The following is a 23,620-nucleotide window of genomic DNA, read 5'->3' as shown; positions in this document are numbered from 1 at the left end:
AAGAACCCTAAAAGTCATACTGCATTTCTTTAATAAAATATGGTTTGAAGCCTACTTTCCAGTAGCGTGGCAGGAAACCATTATGCTCCCACTACTGAAGCCAGGTAAAGACCGTAGTGAACCAGCAAGCTACAGGACAATTGCCTTGACAAGCTGCCTCGGGAAATGTTTTGAACGGATGATCAACAAGCGGCTCACTCACCTTCTTGAAGAAAATCACGTTATTGATGCCCTTCAGTTTGGTTTCCGTGCAAGGCACTCAACAACTGACCACCTTCTCCGTCTAGAAACGAAAATTAGGGAGTCCTTTGTTCAACGACAACACTGTGTCTCCGTATTTTTCGACTTGTCGAAGGCTTATGACACCACATGGAAACATGGTATAATGCTAGATCTGCAGGGTTATGGTGTAAAAGGCAGAATGCTTGGAATGCTGAAAAGTTACCTTTCCAATCGCTCCTTTCGAGTGAAATTTGGAACAGTATTATCGGATGTGTACACTCAAGAAAATGGCGTACCTCAGGGAGGTGTTCTTAGTGTTACCTTGTTCCTAATCAAGCTAAACTCAGTCGCACGTGTAATACCGAAATCTTTGATGTATTCGCTTTATGCGGACGATATTCAGATCAGCTTTTCCTCGTGCAACTTAGCATCCTGCGAAAGGCAACTGCAACTTGGCATAAACCGTCTGGTGCAGTGGGCCGAGGAAAATGGATATAACTTTTGTGCAGAAAAAACAGTCTGTGTGCCTTTCACTCTGTACCGAGGAATTGTGTTAGATCCTCAGCTGCACATAAAATCGGCCCAAATCCCTGTTCGAACTGAGCACAAATTTCTTGGCTTAATATTTGACCAAAAGTTAACATTTAAAAGCCATGTTAACTATCTAAAACACAAATGTCTGAAATCAATGAATGTTTTAAAACATTTATCCTACAGAACGTGGGGCTCAGATCGCACCTGCCTTTTGCGGCTGTACAACAGTCTAATCTGTTCCAAGTTGGATTATGGCTGCTTTATCTATGGATCTGGTCGCGAATCTGTACTCAAAGCGCTCGACACTGTTCACCACTGTGGCTTCAGAATAAGCAGCGGAGCCTTCCGGACATCTCCGGTGCAAAGCCTGTATGCAGAAACCAATCAATGGTCACTTAACAAACGGAGAGTACTCCTCGGAAACATGTACATAATGAGAATTCTTTCCTGCACAACTCACCCTTGTCGACAGCTGTTTCTGAAACCTCACTTTGAAACTCTCTTTACCAACAGGCCTCGGACTATTCCAACCATGTTTTTCAGGTACCGCATTCTTAATGAAGCCCTTGACTTTTATGTAGATGATACCATGCTGGTCACCCACAGTACCGGTTATGCTCCATGGGAATACTGCAAGCCACAATGTGACTTTTCCCTGCTGAAGTACAATAAGCACAACAATCCCAAAGAACTACTACAGCAAGAGTTCTTAGATATCCAGTTCAGGTATGCTGGATGTGCTACTTACTTCACGGATGGTTCCAAAGGAGAAAGACATGTGGGAGCAGCTGCAATTGGACCTTATTATGACGAATGCCAACGGCTCAGACCTGACGCTAGTATCTTCACTGCCGAACTGCATGCCATACAGCTCGTTTTAAACAAAGTATGCACTGAAAGGACACCACAGTCAATCATCTTCTCTGACTCTCTCAGTGCGCTAGCAGCCCTGTGTTCAGGAAACAAAACCAAAAATCCACTTGTCCAACAAGTACTCAACCAACTAATGGACTGTAGCAAAAATCACTTAGAGGTGAGTTTCTGTTGGGTACCGAGTCATGTAGGAATTGACGGCAATGCAAAGGCAGATGCCCTCGCAGCCCAGACCAAAGAGCTGGAGGTGACAGAAACTCGTTTACCCTACCAGGATTACAGACGGAGACTAAAATTATCAATAACGAAGAAGTGGCAGTCTGAATGGACAGAACTCAATGAAAACAAGCTCCACCTTGTGAAGCCGCACCTGAGAGAGTGGCAGAGCTGCAGACATAAAGAAAGATTTGTAGAGGTGGTGTTATGTCGCCTAAGAATTGGGCACACGCGCTTGACCCACAACTTCCTATTGCTGGGAGAAGACCCTCCAGAATGTGAGCAATGTGGGAAGCGCCTTACAGTAATACACATACTTATCGAGTGTCCTAGTTACGAAAACAAACGTCGGGAATTTTTTTCCCACTTTTATAAATTTCAAATTCCATTGCACCCTGCTTTACTGCTTGGCGATGAACCCCTGGTTCCCTTCGAAAAGGTTTTTAAATTTTTGAGTGCCATCAAGCTTTTAGACAAACTTTGATATCACCATGTTACATCATTTTTTCTTGAGCGGTTTTTAAATTTTTGAGTGCACTCAAGCTTTTACAGAAACTTTGATTTTACCACTTTACATGATTTTTACATGAGCCTTTTACCGTAGTGTGTTCAAAATATTTACCTTTTGTCTGGCGCATTATAGCCAAATTTGGCTGCTGCGCCAATAAAATCCAAATTCATTCATTCATTCAGGAGTCTCGTCAGGGCTGGGTCGGGTCGTCGGGATGAGGGCATGTCGTGAATCACTGTCTTCGGCGCGTCCTTGCGTCGTTGGAGGGTTTCCAGTATTTCGCCGTAGAGCAACTTCACCTCCAGTAGTTGCTGCTTTTAGTTTCCCCCGCGTGGGCTGGGGGACCTTCCACGTGCGAGATCAGCATTGCTACGGCGGTTAGGCGACTGGTATGGGTAGGGCGATGGCGATCGGTGTGAGCGGACTGGTCCTCAGTTGGTGTTGGACAGGTATTCGTCGATCTCAGTAGGGCGCTGGCCGGGTCGGGGGCGTGGGGCGTCGACTGAGAAACCACGCAGTCCGAGTCTCCTGTACGGGCAGCGACGATAGATGTGATCGGCCTCCCCGCAATGGTAGCACAGCGGACGATGATCTGGCGTTCGCCAAACGTCAGTCTTCCTCGGCGTCTGGGTTTGGGCTGTGTACGGCGGTACGGTCGGCGGCGGCGAGAGTGGGGACGGCGGCGAGAGTGGACGGCGGTACGGTGGAGCTTCTTGTAGACGGGTTGGAGCAGGGCGGGGTCGACGAACAGCCGCGGAATAGGTCATCGCCTGTGGCTCGCGGGGTGCCTCGGATGGCATAGAAGTGCCCAAAGCGTGTTGAACCTCTTCGCGGATGACGTCAGTCAGGGAAGCCACTTGAGGTTGCGGCGTCGTCGGAAAAAGCTTCCGAAGCTCCTCCCTGACCACTGCTCGGATGGTCTCACGCAGTGTGTCGGAGCTTGTAGCCCCGGCACCGATCGTCTCGGAAACCATCACGTTGACCGGGCGATCGTACTGCCTCGTTCGAACTTCCAGCGTCTTCTCCATCGCGGCCGCCTCAGACGCGAATTCGGCCACCGTCTTGGGAGGATTGCGGACAAGGCAAGCAAAAAGCTCCTGCTTTACCCCTCGCATGAGAAACCTTAGTTTCTTTTCTTCTGTCATCTCCGGATCCGCACGTCGAAACAACCTCTTCATCTCAACAAAGATCACTACCCCTTCGTTGGGGTGCTGCGTTCGAGTTTCGAGTAAAAGCGCTGCGCGTTCTTTTCTGACCACGGTAGTGAAGGTCTTAGTGAACTCACTTTTGAACTGAGCCCAGTTTGTCAAAGAGCTCTCGTGGTTCTCGAACCAAGTGCGAGCCGAATCTTCCAAGTAAAAGAAAACGTGCCGGAACGTTTCTGCGTCGTCCCACCTGTTGAATTTCCGGACGCGCTCCAGTTTTTCCAACCATTCTTCTGGGTCTTCTGCGGGGGCTCCTCGGAATGATGGCGGTTCCCGTGGCTGCTGCAGAACGACAGGAGGATTGGCTTGGTTGAGCATGGTGCTGGTTGCGACGTCTTTCTTCTTCGTCTTCTCCGGTAGTAGACCGAACTCGGGTGGTAAATCTTGTACGCGGAGGCTGGCTCTTGTTGGACTGGCTTGGCGGCTTCCAGAGGTAGTGGGCATGAAGGGTGCCTACCCCGCACCTCCACCAGATGTCACGAAGACAAGGACGGAGCAGTTGTCTTGAATGAGAAACACGTTTATTGGAGCGAACTTGGCTCCCCTAACAACTCAAAAGAATACAGCGGCGGCGAAGCAGCGGTCAACAAAGTGACTTGCACAGGCGAGTGTCGTCGAATCGAATGCCCCGGCGTCCGCACTGCAGGCTTTTTATCTTTCGGCGCGCGTGGTTCTCGAAACGTCGATTCGCATCGAGAACATAGTAGATCCAAGAAGATTATTCTGGGTTGTTCACGTTAGATCGGAATGCTCTCCCTATCAGAACAGATAACACATGCGGCACAGAAAGAAAGAATGGAACACGCGCTTCCCTTGGCGCAGAGATAACGCAGACCGGCGCAGCCGGGCGGTAAAAGCAAAACACAAATAAACAAACCCAATGTATGGTTCGCGGCAATATCAAGTGCACCGGCATCCCTTTGCCACAATACGAAAACTCATTTTAGTGTGTAAATTTTTGTCCTCTCACAAAACATGCAAAGTATTTGTTTTTCCAATCATTGCTTTCAAGTAATGAGTCATATACGAACCACTCTACTCAGATGGATTCAATTGTGTCATTCATTATGACTAATCGAGTGTGTAAAAAAATTCAATTATGAGGGACTGTATTTCTTAATGGAGGAGCAAATATAGGCAGCTAAGCAGCACTTCTGGGTGGCACTCCTGCATTATTACCCTGTAAACAACAATTGGGCTGAAGGATAAGAAAAGTGCATCGTTAGTCTGCAATTTTCGCTGGGCAAGCAAGCCGACCTGTTTGATCTATTCGAAAAGGCGCCTAGCTGGTGGGCTGTATTGTGTGGGTGACATTTTCTTTCAAATGGGAAACTCCTGATTGGGCTGTTGCTGGTTCTCTTGCAGTATACTTGGACTATGGGAATTTTCTTTTGTGGTTATGTTTTTTACTTGCAGGAGACACTGCAATAGCTGCAAGCATGCCACATACAACATTATCAATCTCAAGAAGCTGTGTTGTGGCACTGTCTCTGGATGCAGCCTGCAGCCAGAGTGTCTCCTGCAGCCATTACACCCAGACGGCCAATACCACGAGTACAATAGGTACTGAGTCTATTCTCTGTAACCGCCAGGTGGTATGCATTACAGTAAAACCTCGTTATAAGAGACACGGTTACAAGGGACACTTGGTTATTAGAGACATTTGAAAATGGTTTGGTTGGTCTCCCTATGTTCCCCTTGTTAGCAACATCGCATACAAGAGACATGGTTGCAAGAGATACTCGGTTACTAAAGACAACATTTTCAGCTCCCTAGAGCAAATTCACTTTTTATAAGAGACACAACCTGAAAACACTCACGCAAGGCGGCCGACGTCGTAGTACAAACCACACGCGTAGCAATTTTCATTCCCTAGGCTCGATTCTGTTCCGTTCCGCAGCCAGATGTCATGCCTCGCATAGTTGCGACTAGCGTCACTAAATAGTGATGCTAGTTGCGACTATTTTCAAACTACAGCGATTCTGCAACCATGCGCGATTGAGTAGTATTTCCGTCTCGGCGTCCACAGCACGCGTCGAAGTCGAACACTTGAGCCGTCGCCGTGTTTCCATGAGACTGCGTTGTACGAATCGTCGGCAGCCCAACGGTGGCGGGAGGGAAGGCGACCGTCCCGGCTTCTTGAAGCGAATCTCTTTGCCACGATGGGATTCCGCACCTCGCTCATCGCGGGCTTTCTAATTCAGCCGCTATCGCTTCGCCCCATCTCCGTCGGCAGTTAACATCCCCTGCACCCCCCCCCCCCCCTTACCTGTTATACCGATGTTTTCCGGACGGTCGAATTCTCAAGCAGTCTCGCCTGATTGGCTGCGCACACAGCTATGTGTAACGTTTTTGCGGTCGAAGCCAATTAGTTGGACGGCGTGAGAACGCAACCCCGCTGAAATGAACCTCGCGTAGCGTGAGACCCGCGGGAGCGGGACGGAACGGCAACGGCAGAAGGGAAGCCATCTTGACCTTCGTGCAGGGGCTACGCCGCCTTGACTTTCGTGCGGCGCTACGTTTCACAAGCGAGCAGTGCAGCACTCGTGAAGCGTGCGACATGTCAACAGCAAAACGAAAGCAGATCTCTCTGCTGGATAAGCTTGAAATCATAGGCGATGTGGACTCCGGACAAAAGCAAACGACGGTTGCGGAAAAGTTTGGACTTTCCCGGAAGTCTGTCAACGCCACAATGAAAAACCGTGAGGCAATCTTAAAGCAACAAGAGGACGGTGGACTCTCGGCGAAGCGAATCAGACTTCGGGGAGCCAGCTATCCAAACGTGGAGGAAGCCTTACTGTTGTGGCTGCGAGACGCGCTTGCCAAGAACATTCCCGTGAACGGTGTGCTGCTCAGGAAACGCGCCGAGCAACTAGCGTTCCTTCTCGATTGTGCCGACTTTAAGTGCAGTGAAGGGTGGCTCGATCGCTTCAAAGCTCGCAACGGCATCTCGTTCAAGTGCATCTCGGGAGAAAGCGATTCAGTTGACTTAAACTGCGTGTCCTCGTGGAAAGATAGTAAGCTTCCTCAGCTACTTCATGGTTACAGCCCCGATGACGTGTTCAATGCAGACGAAAGCGGCTTATTTTACAAAATGAGGCCAGGGAAGACTATGTCATTCAAGTCAGATGCGTGCCACGGCAGGAAACGGTCCAAAGAGTGGGCGAGCGTTCTATTTTGTTGCAACATGTCGGGAACGGAGAAAGAACGTCTCCTCGTGATAGGGAAGTCAAAACGACCCCGCTGTTTCAGTCACTGGCGTCACATTCCCGTCACATACGAATCCAACCAGAATACATGGATGACGTCCAGCATTTTCAATTCCTGGCTGTTAAAATTCGACCAGAAGATGGACGCTCAGAATCGCCATGTGCTCCTCTTAGTGGACAATGCTTCTTGCCACACCAAAGTCCCTGCACTGAAAGCCACAAAGGTTGTTTTTTTTTTCCCAATGCCACATCTCACCTTCAACCTATTTGACCAAGGGGTTGTGCACTTGGTCAAGTCACAGTACAGGACACGGTTGGTGGAACGCCTGCTGTTCGACATGCAGCAAGACTGTGCAACTATCATCAACGTGAGGTTTGCCGTTGAGGTAATTTCAGCTGTCTGGAATGGGCTAAGAAGTGAAGTGGTAAAAAACTGTTTCACGAAAGCTGGCTTCAAATGTGGTGATGTGTTGGAAGAGGGGCTTCAGATGGAAGACCCCGACGGCGACAGCCTTGAGAGTGAAGCTTGGACCCTCATCCAAGAGTCTGCGCATGTTCCAGAGTCCTTTGAAGATTTTGTCTCTGCGGATATGGACCTCGTGTGCTCTGAGGAGCTTACGGATGAGGCAATCGTGGCACAAGTGAATGGCGCAGGTGCCCTTGACGGTGAACTGGAAGAAGAGGACGAAGAGGACATTGCGGAGCCAAAAGTGTCAGCAGTGGAAGCTGACTAGCACCTCAGGGCTCTACAAAGATTCTGTCAGCAGCAGGAAGGCTTACAGGATGAAGTCTTCTACCTCCAGAAGTTGGGAAGATAGCTCCTTCAGTCTGCATTCTCCAAGAAGCAAACTACCCTGAAGGACTTCTTTCAGTCGTCCTGAGTAATTTTCTGTTGACGGGATCAAGCAAACCTTGACGGTGGTATCTCATAAAGCGATCCAGTTCAACTCCTCAGTGTTTTTAGCATTTTTGGATACAACACACCTTGGTTACAAGAGACACAATTTCCGGCTCCCTTGAGCGTCTCTTGTAACGAGGTATTACTGTACTAATATTTTTTTCTTTTCAGGTACGCAATGTTCTCTGACATCACTCATCAGTGCTGGCTCTCAAACGGAATCAGGATTAGCAGGTGGGATTTTTTCGTTATTGTTTCTATTATGAGCACCTCACAAAGCAGGCAAGGGAGCTGAGGAAACTTTTTATAGTAAAAAGCCAAGGGAAGCTTGCACTCACGCTCAAGACTTAAATGAGCATTGCCAGGAGCATGGTAAAGTTACGGTGTCATTTCTTGTTTTCATAGTTGCGGTGTTAGGAATTGTCATCATATGCATCGGAGAGGTCGTCTTTATCTTTGCAGCGATTGGTGGATGCAAAGTCATCCGCAGCATTGTAGACTTCCACCAGCTTTTTCTCATCGACTCGAGGCAGCGGTGTCCCGGGATCTGCAAGTCATGTCTGGAAGGATTGGCACACTCGTAGCCATGTCTCCGATTGTACACAGTCACCAATCTGATACTGGCTTTAAAAAAGTGCGGAGCTGTTATTCGCCATAATGGGCTGTACCGCCGTTATCCACTTACTGCTACCACCCTATGCAATTCGAATTTTCCGCCTTCGCTGTGCTCGCATGCCCCGTGCCTGAAACTGCGCCAGCAGGAGTTCTGTGCTCTGTGCTTTTCTCCCCGCATGTGCTGTTGTTGCATTGCCACATTTTGCATTTAAAAACCAATCCAACGGGCGTCCTTAACTAAAGGAATGCAGGCCTGCCGGTTACTTACGTATATTCCTCAAATGTACCAATAGTGTTCTTTGCACTAAAAAACGGGAAGTTGTATAACAAGCACCAGCATTTCACGAGCTTTCAAACGTTTATGACTATATAAACCGCTTTGCTTTCAAAGCCTTTGTGGTACGCTGCCAAGAACAGTGTTACCCCGGGACGCCGTCTTGGTGCTGTATATACTTGGGTCAAGCGAGTGAGCTAGGACGACAAGGCGAGCGCCTAAAGTGCTCTACACTTAAAATGCGGCTGCTGTGGTGACGTCTCCCAAGTCGGGTTTCTTTTCATCTTAAGCACTAGCGCTGAAGTTTTTTTTTACATGTGCGGTAACACTGATGACGGCGCTGGTGTTTTTGTTTTGTTCGCTCAAGCCACTGCACAAGCCGGGTACTCGGCGGTTGCCGCAAAACGCACTTACTAGCGCTAAGCATTTTTATGGTCTTTTTTCTTGCAACAGCGAACTTGCCGCAAAACGCACATACGAGCGCTAAGCATTGTTATGGTATTTTTTCTTGCAACACCGAACTTCCAGATTGTACGACAGCTCTGCGGTTAGAAGTGTTATGAATAACTTTTGCGAAATTTTGTTATGCTTTGCGGGGGGGCTAAACTGATGCCAGGACTATTCTTTCTTGCAACTTCAAGTGCACGAAGTGTGGCTCTTCTACTCTGTGGTATAGGAAAGGAGGTGTGTTAGTTTACACTTCATTGGCGCAGTAGCTAGGTTGTGGCCTAATGATGCAAAGCCTGAATTTATAAGAGGACCTTCATGCTTGTTAACTTGCTCGTGGTCTTAAAGCAAATTTGATTTTATTAAAAAGCAGAAGTGATCGAGACTGGAAACAAAACACATGGACATTACCTGTGCCTCCTTTTGTCCTCAGTCTTTTTCAAATTGCATAACTTAAGTTAGAAATCGACCGTGTTTGGGTTTTAAGCAGCATGTATCAAAGGAGTTCTGGTGTTAAAAATTTTGTTGTGGACGTATGAAATACTGTCTGATAGCGGCTAGTGGTAGCCTTTATGTGCTGAACCAGAATTATACGCTTGTTTTCCTTGGTTGGAAAAGATAAAATCTTGCTACTGCCAGTGTAGGAATTGTTGGTGGACCTGCTGGACCATCACCATCTGCAGGGGTGAGACAGCTGTGCGTCCTGTGCAGTTTTGATAGAAATTTGTTTTTCTGCTCCAAGCTGCTTTAAAGGGATAAAAGTTTGTAAAAATGCACCAAACTGATTCTTTGGTAGGTTTTGACGCTCACGTCAGTTTCCAGGGGAGAAAGTGTCATCATGATTTTCCAAGCAAGGCGACACTGTTTTTATTTGATTGATTCGATCAATCACTTATTTATAAAACACAGGGAACAAATAGCAAAAAATGTCCCAAAGGTCGTGTTTTAGAGAGTCATGTTTTGAGTTTGCATATTTGATATTCTGTGCATTTACAAAGTAACCCCATCAAAAGCCATTGCAAACGACCATTTAAAAATGCTTATAACAGCTGAGGGGACAAATGATTTCGACAAGTTGGCAAAAAAGCGCTACTTTTGGTGTGCTGTAGTGCCAGAACGTCACCACCAAGCACTGCCATGGTGTTGTCGGTATATTGGCTGAGCTTTTGTCTTCCGCTTTGTGGCGCATTTTTTATCATATCGTAAAAGCATACATATGGCAGAAAAAAGCCAGTGGAGCGAAGGAAATTATAACATTTAAGCAGAAATGGCTCTCTGCCAGTGTTCACTGCAACCACGATCCCAAAAGCTTGGCGAAGTGCCGGGTGAGTTATTCAGGCACTTTGTGCACTTCACCGGTTTTCTTTCTGATTTACGTTATCTGGGTGGCTGGGTCATGTTTATTCATTTTATCTGTTTTTGTAGTGAACAGTGATGCTTTAGAACGTATGCGACATTATGGGAAGTTGCACGGCTCGGTAGGCAGATTTCTTCGAAAATGGCTTGGTGCCCGCTGAGTGTAAAATGCAGTATATGTGTCTATAATAAAGATTCTTAATGTGAAATTCGGACTCTTAGCAGTGTTTTGCAATGCTGAGTTATTACTGTTGGATAGCAAGCTTTAATACCAAAGAATGGGACGATCGACACATCGAAAGTTGTTACCGCGGCTGCATTGTTGCGATTTGTTCAGGTGACGCCCCATAGCGGAACTGATTACTTTTGAATTCCATTTGTAATTCGTGCATGTCAAGTAAAATATAATGCCATAGGGGAAGTGGCTAGCCATAGCAACGTTAATAAAATTACACTTGTGAACGTGCACCTCGAGGATTGAGTGGGAGGGCTGGTGTGGCGTGATGACGGTTGGTTAGCTTTGCGCAACTTTTTCTGTACAACACAGTCGGGCATTACGGAAATAATAATTTCAGCATTCAAATGATCACAAAAATAATTTATGAATGGAGCATTCTTAATTTGGTATCTCTTTTTTGTCGTCTATGCATACAGCCTATATAAAATTTGAGCAGTCAGTTTGTAAGCATATAGTACATATCTTGCAGCCAGTAAAACGCTTGTTTATAATAGAGTTTTTGTACCTTCAGCCTTATCCTGCCCTGCCTGAGCTAGATTTCAAGAAAACTGCATCCGGTCTGAGGTCGAAGCCCACCCCTGTTGTCTTCATGTTTGCAAAGAGAATGTTTCAGCAGTTTTCAGATGCAACTAGTTGAAACTGAACTCACTTTACGGGAAAGCATTTTACATCCTGTACCTTGTAATGCTTTAATCAAATGTTTTTTCCCAAAGGCTGTTTCTCTGTGGTGTTTGCTGCAAACTGATTAAAAAGTGTACTTTTCTGCTGCTTACTAAAAATTAAATTTTTTCGGCTCCTAAGATAACATATTAAATGTCAATGACTGCTTCATATTGAAGTGCTTCTGCTCGAAACGTAGATGTTGCTGCTGCAGAAACTGCCCCAGATATGTTTCAGCTGTCTCACCCCTGCATAAGTTACTCTGCCTTTTCCAGGCAAGGCTTTTTGGTGGCATTCTATTTAATTAAAGCAAAGTTGGGTAATTTAAATTAAAATGTTCTTTTATATTGTTACATGACGCTCCAAATACACAGGCAAACAACTAAGACGTAGCAGCATCTAGAGACACTGGTCGGTGCTTGGTTCAAGGAAGAGCAGGAGGTTGATCGGCCAACTTGTGAACCGTTCGTCTATGCCCTGCTGCATTAGCAACCATTGCAAATAGTATGAATATCATAAATATGCCTTATTCTTTATCCTGACATTGTGGCTGAGGTGCATTTTCATCCCCGTCCAGGCCGTTGCGCTTTGCCACCTCCTCCATTGGTCGAGTGGGTGACTGTGGCCCCTCACTATCACCTCAGCTCTGTAGGGGCTCACTTTACGCGTCACAGATATTCGAAGTGGGCACCACCTTTGCTACAGCGAGATGACTGACCATGCCAGAAACGCATCGAGACCACCAATTGTCGTCATGTCGCAGCCCCATGAACCCTGCCTTTTTTGTGGCACGGACGATGTCAACGTGGAAGATTGAATCAAGACTTACGTGCGGGAGAGCGCACATAACTGATATGATCCCACAGTAACGCTTACAAATGTCAAATATTACCCCGATGGAACGGCTAAGAAATGGTTCCTCAAACAAACACGACGTCACTAGCTGGGATGCCTGCAAACTCATTGGTCGCATGCTCGCTTGTCAAAACTAACTGGCATCTGATGCACAGACGTCCACTGAAACGCAAGCACGCCGCCACAGGAAAGATCCAAACATGGCCGAAACAAAAAAGGTTTCGCACGTTATGAAAGGCATTGCTGACGACAGCTTCCCCGTGCTCGTTTGTAAAGACTGCGTCACCCTCGACCGTTTTGAAAGAATGCCACCACTTAGAACAGGCGAAAGCCCGCCTAAGTGTTCAGCAGTTCACCAGGCTTCCAAAGATGTCTGCCACCTCATCATGCGAGGATATTCCGCAGCCAGAACAGCTCACAGAGAGATCGAGGCCATGACTCCAATTTCGCCACCCCTCTACATACCCGAAACCAGCCTACCTACCATTTCACTTTTGCAAGCTTTTGTTCGTCAGGAAATTGCAAACAAGGGCCTGCCTCCCTTGCATTTTTTCTGCGGGTCGTGCACCATCATTTCGCATTCCGCTGCCAATTGCCCCCCTCTGCCCCCACTTCCCCGGAGTGAATTCATGCCTCCAATTTACCGACCTCGCCATCCCTCAGAATGGAGAACCCCCGATGACCGCCCGATCTGCTTCATCTGCTGCCATCCAGGCCACGTTGCTCAATACTGTCGTAGTCGCTGGATGCTGTTGCCCCGCCCTGCCTCGCTGAACCATCGTTCCACCGACATTTCCGCACCTGACAACAATCACCGCCCTCGCTTTGCCCCTCGCCTTTACACAGATGAGCGTGATCGAGTGCACCCCGATTTTCTGCCCCCTCGTCGTCGCTGCAAAGACGCCAATCCCGCTCAGCCCAACCCCATTGCCACCTCCCTCTGACCCACCGTCAGGAAACTAACAAATGCAGCTCCCAGAGGTGACGCTGTATCAACAACCACGACCGAAAATCCTCTCTCGACCTCGGCTTTCTGGAACAATTTACTGTATGTTGAAGTAACAGCACTCCTGTCAGTGCCGTCATTGATACAGGAGCGCATTGATCTGTTATGAGTGCTAATCTTCGCAACCGTTTAAGCAAAGTTATGACGCCACCAACATCACATGTTAGGGTCACTGATGGAGGGATGCCTGTTGTGATTGAAATCTGCTCTCGTGTGACTGCAGCTGGTTGTGTAACGACTGTTTTGTTCACTATGCTTCAACGTCGCTCGCATGACCTTATCCTTGGCCTTGACTTTTTGTCTGAGCACACAACCCTCATTGACTGTTCCACCAATGTCCTTCGCCTCGAGATGCTGATTTTGCCTGCTCCTGACGATGCTCCAGACGAGAGGCTTTCCTCCAAACTGCACATTCGCTTGGCTTCAAGAGCAATAACTTATGTTCCCCTATCGTGCAGTTCACAAGTTCAGGACGGTGATTACGTAGTGTCACCAATTGTTGACGAGCTGCTTATGCACAGCTTGAGCCTACCTCATACCGTAGTGACTGTTACCAACAACAAAGTCACCTTGCCCTGTGCCGTGCTGTAGTGTGCTGTGCATTCTAGTATATAGGCTGTTTGAGGATTTGTATAACACGTATTGGCTTCAGCTGCTCAAACCTTTGACTTTTGCAGCTCTGGAAGTGAACAACACCCAAGTTGGCGATTCGGGTGCATCGGACAACAGCACAACTTCACGAGATGGTGCAGACATTTCGGCAGAACTCAGTCCTCACACCTCCTCTTCCGGCCGACACTCTGGCAACACAGGGTAGGTTATGGCGCTTGCAGCACGGTTTGCAGAAGACATCGTGTGAGAAGTGCAAGTTTATTAGAAGTGGTTCATTTGTTTCAGTATCTGGTGGAGCAAATATAATGGATGGTGCACTGTTTGGAATAGCAATAAAAGGAATACCAGTAGGTCGCAAAGCCTTACTGGGTGTAATGTATACCAGTATGTAGTATGAACAGGATTGTAATCTGCGCTGAGTTGTAAACAGTAAAATTAGAAAATGTTTCTGCAATAGTTTCATTTAATTTGTATTATTTAAGAATTTGACGAGGCCGTGAGAATTATAAAAAGGGCGGTGTTTTTTCAGTTTTGGTATTTGTTTTATACTTATTATGAAATGCACTGGAGCTATGTAAGTTGCCTGCAGCAAGAAATATTCAAATTGCTTTGCTCTACCTTAGGCCATGCCCAGTGGTATACAACCTGCAAGCCGGGGAACAGGACACACTTGAAGGTTCCAGTTTCGAAAAACAGTTTGGGGCATCATTGGAAGTAGTTTTGAAAACAATGATGAGAACAAAATATACATACAAATTATTCCTGCCTACATGAGAAATGTAAAAGTAGTGAAACTGCATGGATCGGCTGGTTAAAAGAGTACTGACACGAAATTTTCGTGTTACATTTTTTCGCTGGTATTGGTGCCTACAAGCCCATTAATCATTGAATGGCACATTGGGTGGTAAGTTGCTGCATTAATAATTATTTCCAGCCTCGTTTATTTGTGTCGGTTTTGGTTTCGAATAAACGAGCACCGAGGCGTCCACCAGGACAGGAGAGTGCTTGTGACGGCACTGTTTTTGTCACACCACTGTTTATCTGGATGCGCACACGAGCTCCCGCGCATCTCCACCGTCTTATCATGCCTCGGGTAGCATGATGTCAGTCCCAAAACCGTGACATGATACATTTGCCAAAGCGGCGCGCGCCACCTGCAGCCAGTGTGCTGGCCACATTATGGGGGACCTGGCGTCCGCAGTTTGGGACCAAGCAGAGTAGGTGGACCTGTCAGTTGAACCTGTCAGTTGACGCCACTGTCATACCACTGCGTCAACTGACAGGTTCAATTACAGTAGCTACATATTTTGGCAAGCAGAAAACGGCACCTGCAGATGTTTCTGTACACTCTTGCAGGTATTTCTGCCTGCTTGTAGCATGGCACCGTTGCAGTGCACACATTTCCGAGTACAGTGCTTGGAAAACAAACAAAATCTGCGTCAGCTACAAAATTTAATATTCCTCTGACAGAACTTCTTTACAATACAATAATAAAAACAACTTTGTGAATCTCTGCTACCACAAAGTGGATTATAAACTGGCGGCAGAATGGAATTTCTTTGCCACACCACGCGGCAAAAGTGCATGTGATGGCATCAGAGGCACACTCAAAGGTCTTGCACTGAGAGCAAGTATCCAGAGACCGAGGCCTTTTCAGGATCAGATTTGATGCCACAGGACCCGTATGCCGGTGTAAAGACAACACCAAAAAAAAAAACGGTTATCTGGGTCCCATGTTTTAAAACAAGATACAAGAACGCAACTTGGTTCGCGATTAGCCGTGGCATTTCCAGTCAAAGAAAAGCAACAGTTACATCACTTCAGACGAGCTACACCTTCAAAACTTCACATTGCCATTAAATCCTACTCAAGCTCCAAAAGGTAAACAACCAAAAATGAACAACTAGGCTGGTTTCTTTGATGCTAACTATTCAACTTGGGAAGAGTTGAACCATTGTGGATAAAAAACAGAAGGCAAAAGAGACAAGTGGCTAAAAATTTCATGCTTGCTGTAAGAGGTATCCTATCGTGATGTCTGTGGGCTAGGTTGAGTGTGGTGCAGAGGTAAAACGACTCTGTGATTCTTCCTCCACATCAGACAGTCAGATCAGGCTTGCTTCACCTCCCGTAATTGACTGTGCATAGACCCATTAATAAAAAAGTGGCAAATTAGCCGAATTATGCTGTTTATGTTGTGTTTTTGTGGTGTGAAGTGGCAAACAATGTTCATTTAGCAGAGAGCCAGGTGTTCGCATTCCTCCTGCATAAAAGTTCGTAGGCATGTAGGCATTCCGAGCTGGGGACACACTTCAGTAGTGGAGAGAAGTGTGGCTTTAAAAAAAATTCTTGCCTCCAAAGAAATTTGCTCGACTGCTATTTCCTGAACGAAACGCTAAATGTTGGGTGCGTACAATGAGCTGTCTCAAGTAATTTTACCTGTTACCTGCTATGATTTGGTGCTTCATGTAGGTCTTAAGGTTGGAGAAAAACTCATTTTTTAACATTCTTGTAATCAGCTGGCCTAAAAAGTAGTCTGTAATCAACCTTAAATATTTTCAGTAGACACTCAAGGAATATATTATCACAGTGAAAATATCAGGGCTGAAGCTTTATGATGCCTTTGTAAAAAATTCTGAAAGCGCACCATTTCTTGCGTTTTTAATTAACAAATATGAGACTAAAAATTCTTGGCTTCACTGATGGTGCGACAAAAAACTGCAAGGCAAGCAGAAGATTCTACAATATTTGTCATTCTACATAGTTTTTTATTTAAAATTTATCACGTCCAACCACATTTTCCTTGTTTGCAGAAACTTCAAGAAGTGCTCACATGAGTGCAAAAATTGTTTGATGAAAATGCTCGGTGTATGGGCCTCCGATACGTAACTGGCAACTAGCAGAAATTCTTTCAACAAAATTGGCAATGGTTGATTTTGGGGCTGGGACGTTTCGTGTGGAATGACCCTGCTATGTTTTCTGCATAAGTAAGCCACACTGTTTTGGAGGTTTTAATTAACTTTCATATTGCACCAGAAAATGAACTAATCAAACTTAAAATCACCTATATCAAGCCCTCACTGTTTATGTGTACATAAAATGAAGTATAAATATTTCTTTATAATATACATAATTCCCACTACCTGAGAAGAATTAGCATGGCCTAATTAAAGTTTTCTTTTATGGAGAAAACATTTAAAGCACGGGACTTGCAATGTGATCTGTGGATATATAACCTGCTGCCACACTTTCTGTTAAGAATACTTGACAGAAGTCGTTTAGAACTATGAAAAAAATTTGCAGAAACCTCGAATTATCTGTGGTGGTATGTACATTGGGAAGAGTTTGTATAAATGTGTTTTTTCGGTTGACACCTATTGCGGTGTGTCCCAAAGATTGCGTTCGCTTGATTCTTGCAATATCTTCATGCCATATTTCTTTTTCTTCTATCTTATTCTGGTTTTTGAAGTGACTGTGAAAAATTTCTTTTCAGAGGGAAGCCTCATTCCTCCCAGTCCTGTCAGCAATGCAACCATTCCCCTCGTGAGGTGAAATTGTGTGCAAGAAAAATGTGCTGCACCTACACTGTTAGCAAAAAAAAGTTTCTTGAAAAATGCAACCTGGGCAGCCACCAGAGAGCGCACTCTGGGGAGAAGCCATATGAGTGCACCACCTGTCAGAAGAGTTTTACTCAGAGAAGACTCCTGGTTGATCATCTGAGATTGCACTCTGGTCAGAAGTCGTATGTGTGCAGAACCCTTCATAAGAGCTTTACTCACAAAGCTAGCCTGGTTGCTAATGAAAGATCACACTCTGGTGAGAGGCTGTATGTGTGCAGCACCTGTCAGAGGGGTTTTACTCACAGAAGCCACCTGGTTGTTCATCAGAGATCGCACTCTGGGGAGAGGCCGTATGTGTGCACCACCTGCCAGAGGAGCTTTCCTCGACGAGCTAGCCTGGTTATTCATGAAAGATTGCACTCTGGCGAGAGGCCGTATGTGTGCAGCACTTGTCAGAAGAGCTTTACCCAAAGAGGCCACCTGGATGATCATGAGAAATTGCACTCTGGTGAGAGGCCGTATGTGTGCAGCACCTGTCAGAAGACCTTTACCCAAAGAGCTAGCCTGGTTGCTCATGAAAGATCACACTCTGGTGAGAGGCCATACGTGTGCACTACCTGTCAGAAGAGCTTTACTCGAAGAAGCCACCTAGTTGTTCATCAGAGATCGCACTCTGGAGAGAGGCCGCATGTGTGCAGCACCTGTCAGAAGAGCTTTACTCAAAGAGGCCACCTGGTTTGTCATCAGAGTTCGCACTCTGGCGAGAGGCCGTATGTGTGCAGTACCTGTCAGAAGAGCTTCACTACCAGAGGCAACCTGGTTAAACATGAGAAATTGCACTCTGGCGAGAGGCCGCATGTGTGCAGCACCTGTCAGAAGAGCTTCACTAGCAGAAGCAACCTGGTTCTTCATGAGAAATTGCACTCTGGTGAGAGGCCGCATGTGTGCAGCACCTGTCAGAAGGGCTTTACTCAAAGAAGGCACCTGGTTGTTCATGAGAAATTGCACTCTGGCGAGAGGCCGTTTGTGTGCAGCACCTGTCAGAAGAGCTTTACTCAGAGAAGCCACCTGGTTGCTCATGAGAAATTGCACTCTGGCGAGAGGCCGCATGTGTGCAGCACCTGTCAGAAGAGCTTCATTAGCAGAAGCTACCTAGTTAAACATGAGAAATTGCACTCTGGCGAAAGGCCGCATGTGTCCAGCACGTGCTAGAGGAGCTTTACTCACAGGAGGCACCTGGTGGTTCATGAGAGATCGCACTCTCGTGAGAAGCTATGTTGGTAGCACCTCTCACAAGACCTGTACACGCAGTTCCAGCTTGGTGGATCATAAGATTTCAGTCTGGCGAGAGGCTGTACCTGTCAGATGTACTTTGTCAGCACCTGTCAGATGTACTTTGCTAAAATACCCAGCCCGATTAAACATGAAAAATTTTTCTGTAGAGGCCTTTTGTGTGCAGCAACTGTTAGAAGAGCTTTACTCAAAAAACCCACCTGGTTACCCATGAAACACTGCATTCTCATCAAGGGCTCTGTGTGTGTCATCTCTCAGAGAAGCTTTACTCACAAAATTCACCTGGTCTCGGGAAAGACTGCACTCTCTTGAAAAACTGTCTGTAGAACCTGTCAAAAGAGCTTTATTCATAGTCTAGCTTGGTCACTCGAAAAGGAGTGCTGTCTCAGAAAAGGCCATAATTCTGCATCTCCTGTCAGATTTACACAAAGGGGATTGATTGCTCATGAAGAATTACACTTCAGTGGGAACCCATACTTGTGTATCAATTGAGGGAGGCAGCTTACTAAAAGACACTTCTTTGTTTAACATAAACTACTGCACTAACGCCACACATTATGTCCATAGTATTCATCAGGCTAGTTTCACTCCTTTGCAGGCTCTGTTCACCACATCGGGAGAGCTTTTTCTCAAAGCTTTTTGTTAGGCTTAAATGATTGCACTTTTGTGAGAACTACCATTTGGCAAAAACTGTTCTGCACAAGCAATTGCACTCTCGTGAAAAGCTGTTTGCTATCTATGTCAAAAAGCATGTTTGATATATCATGCAAGATTCCATCATGGAGAAAAATCCAATATGCCTGTACTATTTGTCAAAAACTGATTGTTTTAAATGTACATTTAATGAAGGATGAAATATTGTAAACGCTATAATCTATGGTTGTCAGAAAAGTTTTGCCCAGAAGCAGTCAAAGGGGGTTCTGAACACCAGCCACCGATACATAGATGTACACCCGCCCAATTTTTGCCAATATCGCGGGAGCGTCGACCGTTCGGTCGATCAGCGCCGCGTGATGGAGTGATACAGTAAACTCGGCGCGAATAGCCCCATGCGTACGAAGCAAAGGCCGCTGCTGCCATCGGCTGCTATGCTGTTCCAAGAGCAGACGGCCGCCCCCGATTTTTGTTATTTGCTTATTACACTGCCTGCCATACTCTAAATTTTTCTTCAAGACCACGCACGTGGCGCTAACTGAAAACAGAGTAAATAGCATTGCCGAACAAACCTTGCACTTAACGAACTTTACGTTAGGCAATGCTGATTACTCTATTTTCAGTTGGTGCGTGGTCGTGAAGAAAAATTTCGAGTGTGGCAGGCAGTGTAATAAGGAAATAACAAAAATCCTGGGGCGGCCGTCCACTCTTGGAACAGCATAGCAGCCGATGGCAGCAGCGGCCTTTGCTTAGTGCGCATGCGGCTACTCTCACCGAGTTTGCCGTATCAGTCCATTACGCGGCGCTGATCGACCGAACGGTCGACGCTCCCGTGATACTGGTAAAAAATTGGGCGGGTGTACCTATGTTAAATAAAGCAATGTCCTAGTAATCGCCTCCTTCTCTAAAACTTTGTTGAAGTGATTGGATTACTTGTCTTATTGTCAATCAAAACAGCAATTTATTTCAGAGGCACATTTCCTCCTCAGTTCATTTTGTGTTCCTCAACAACCTGAGTATTCCTCTCAGTATTGCTCGTGACGCTCAGCTGCTCGGTGATGTCTTTCGCCAATTTCAGCTATGCTTTGCCAATCTGTCCGCTACTGTATTGTATGCCTTGCTTTTGGGCAGAATCCTCTGACTTGCAACATTTTGTACAGCTAAGAGAATCTGCATTTTGCTCACGCCTTGAAGAACACGAAAAGGGGTGGGATTTTTATTCTTCCACACTCCGACGAAAGATTGCATTAAAGGGGACGACCCTGAATAATCAGCCACCGGGCCAAAGTGACAACAAGAATTGCTTAATACCAGAGCCTCAAATCATCCTCAATAAGCCTGCCAAGGCCCACTGCAGGGCCTTCACCTCTCTTATATACCTGAACTTATCCCAGTCCTGTGCTAACTGCGACCAATTTATCCCCGCAAACTTCTTCATCTCATCTGCCCATCTAAATTTCTGCCTCCCGCTGCCGCGCTTGCTTCTGTAGAATCCACTGTGTTGCTTTTAATGATCAACGGTTATCTTGCCTTCGCATTACATGCCCTGCCCACGTCCATCCCTTTTGAATTTCTACTAATATGTCCTTAAGATGCAGTCATCCCCTTACACACTCCGCTCTTTTCTCTACCAAGTTACACCTATCATCTTCCGGTCCATTGCTCGCTGAGTCCTTCTCAATTTAAGTTGAACCCTTTTAGCGAGCCTCCAAGTTTGACCCGGAGCCCCAAATATGTGAAAGCAAAACAGGCGATCCTGAATCGTCAGCCACCAGGTGAAAGTGGCAAGGACATAAATTAATATGTGTAGGACCCGCCGCGGTGGCTCAGTGGCTAAGGCGTTGCGCTGCTGAGCACGAGGTCGCGGGTTCGATTCCCGGCCGCGGCGGCCGCTTTTCTGATGGAGGCGAAAAGCAAAAACGCCCGTGTGTACGAGATTTCGGCGCACGTTAAAGATCCCCAGGTGGTCAAAATTAATCCGGAGCCCTCCACTACGGCGCGCCTCATCGCCTGCGTTGCGTCGGCGCGTTAAACCCTTCAATCAATCAAATCAAATCAATATGTGTAGGAGCTTCAAACTTGAGTGAACTGATGGACCTGAGCTTGTTAGAGCAAGCATGTACATGTGTGGCCGAAGTGGTGTCAATTTATTGTTTGTTGGGATGTTGGAACATGCCAATGTTGAGCTTGTTAGTGTTGTGGTAGTAGGTATGCTGTGCACAGGTTTCCACTGTCATTATTCCATTGCCTTCCTTACCTTTCTATAAAATATATGCGTTTATAACCCAACAAAAGTGACTGTTTTAATCCTTAACCAAGTTATGACCAGTGAAAGCAAACTATGCGGACATGTAGTGTGTTGTGAAAATTTGCTGAGAATACACCTCTTTCACAACGCTACTGCGCATGCGCATAGCCCTGGCGGAGGAGGCCAGAAAAAGTCTGGCAGGAGTTGGCCGGTCTGCTCCGTGGTGATTCCACTGCTGTCTGTGGCTGTAACTGAGCCCGTGTAGTGAAAGCATGCTGCCGGGTACGGTTGGGCAGGCTCGATCGTTGACCAAGGCAGCCAGTAGACCCCGACAAGATTCGGGCCACGTTGAATGTGCCTCTATTTTGTTAGTTTGTAAAACGTAATAAACTTTGTAAGGTCAAAGAAGTGAGCGTACCTTCACACTATGCGATCCGTAGCGACGCTTCGCTGACTTCGCTTGACCGAAGCTCCGTATGCTTACACAGCTGGCACGCTTGTAGAAAGTGTAAGGCATAGTAAGCCTAGAAGAAGGGTAACTGAACTTAATCTAGGAAACGAAGAATCAAAGTCAACCAAGTTTCAGTCATAAAGCATGAAACAAAAGTACGAAGAGCACTTTTTTTTTCCGATTGGTGGACTAGCGGTCTGCTTGCGATCGTGTTTCCTGGCTGAATAAGGGACGCGGACTATGGGTACTAGGTATTTGGGGAGGGGGGCCAAGAGACGTTGAAAAAAAGAATGATGATCAGTTTCCGTGCAAGCAAAACTATAAAAACAACTTTCTCAGAGAGGCGCAAGAACATAAGGTGAACCTCAGCCTCATGCCGGCGGCATTCGAGCAGAGTCACTTGCTGCGCCGTGGCCAAGTGGTCTAGAGCGTCAGAAACATAAGCTTGCTCGAATGTGGTGGTTTGAATCCTCTTGGGGATCTCTTTTCCTTTTTTCTGGCATACTTGTGGAAAGTAATATATTTTTTCTTGTAATCGGCAAACAGCCCTCGACTGCTGGGAAATGTATTCATCCAAATGATGAGGAGCTTGCGATTTCAGTAGAAATTTAGTTCCGGTGCACCACTTTTTTGGCCCGCGATATTGCCGCTGTTTAAAAGGAATGAACCAACACTAACTTTTGAAACTCACAGTTCTTATAACGAATGTGTAATTGTGCAACTACAATGAACAAGTGTGCTTACGAATAAAAATGGACCACAAAAACCAATTTTCTAAGATACGTCGGGACTTCGGTTTCTTCGGCGAAAACGCTCACAAAAGTAATCTGCCCATGCAATTCTCGTTATGATAAGAAACAGCAAAAAAAAAAGAACGGCCGAATTGAACAAGTCTGCAGCCACGTATAATTTTTTGCAATGCTGAAATCCACATACCAGCTTCAAGCAATAATTTTTATGAAAACAACAATAAGTTCTGTGTTTACGCTGCTGTCTCACAGATGCCCGTGTCCCCCTCCCCTCTCTTTTAAGAGCCAGAAAAAGAAATGCCGTGAGAAAATCACTTTAACAGCCTCAGATAGCCACCCTCCGATACTGATGCTTGCGGAACCGCTGCAAAAAGAAGTGAGCGTCACACGCTTGTTCAGATGTATCCCACGTTGAAACGCATGTCTTCTAGCATAGTTATTCCTTTTGCGGCTTTAGGTTGGCTATACAATTCACATAAAACAAATAAACACCGTCAACGGAGCCCTGATTCCCCTTCCGCTGCAGTGGCAGCCCACTTGCACCCCTGCCATAGCGCTTTTTGGCGGCGCCACCAGATGACACCAGAGCGCAATGAAAAAGGCGGATTGTTCGTCCGCCGTCCAGCTGTATGTACTGACGATTCATCTGTTACTTGACGCCAGTGTTGCCAACTGTACGATTTTTGTAATACTTGTAGGGCGTTCTAGAGCACTGCACGGGCCTGATTTTAAGGCCTGAGCCCGGCCCGAGCCCGCTTCGCGAAGCCCGAGCCCGACCCGGGCCCGTAACACCTAGCCCGAGCCCGGTCCGGGCCTGGGCATTCATAAGTGAGCCTGGCCCGAGCCCGGCCCGGGCCCACCATCTCAAGCCCGGGTCCGGCCCGGCCCGGTAATTTATTTTTTGGCCCAGGAAGGCCCCGCACGTGTGTGACCAGGC

General features: G+C 46.5%; 1 protein-coding gene across 2 annotated transcripts in view; it reads left to right on the top strand.

The window, feature by feature from the left end:
- LOC144158302 (uncharacterized) overlaps positions 1 to 23,620 on the top strand; it is a 141,664-nt gene that overhangs the window by 9,132 nt on the left and 108,912 nt on the right. The window contains exons 2-5 of one of the 2 annotated variants that reach the window (XM_077689108.1): positions 4,978 to 5,124; positions 7,840 to 7,902; positions 13,797 to 13,932; positions 17,222 to 18,729. In XM_077689108.1, the coding sequence (XP_077545234.1) occupies positions 4,978 to 5,124; positions 7,840 to 7,902; positions 13,797 to 13,932; positions 17,222 to 18,500 (1,625 nt within the window). In that variant the 3' untranslated portion in view covers positions 18,501 to 18,729. Of the gene's footprint in view, positions 1 to 4,977; positions 5,125 to 7,839; positions 7,903 to 13,796; positions 13,933 to 17,221; positions 18,730 to 23,620 lie in introns of those variants that run through there. The other variant, XM_077689109.1, reaches the window with a different exon arrangement.

This window comes from Haemaphysalis longicornis, unplaced genomic scaffold, assembly GCF_048455015.1.
Source record: "Haemaphysalis longicornis isolate Haplotype H1 unplaced genomic scaffold, Haemaphysalis longicornis Haplotype H1 scaffold_10, whole genome shotgun sequence".
NCBI classification, from domain to species: domain Eukaryota; kingdom Metazoa; phylum Arthropoda; class Arachnida; order Ixodida; family Ixodidae; genus Haemaphysalis; species Haemaphysalis longicornis.
Note: the sequence above shows the minus strand (reverse complement) of the source record. Positions and strands in the feature narration are given on the sequence as shown.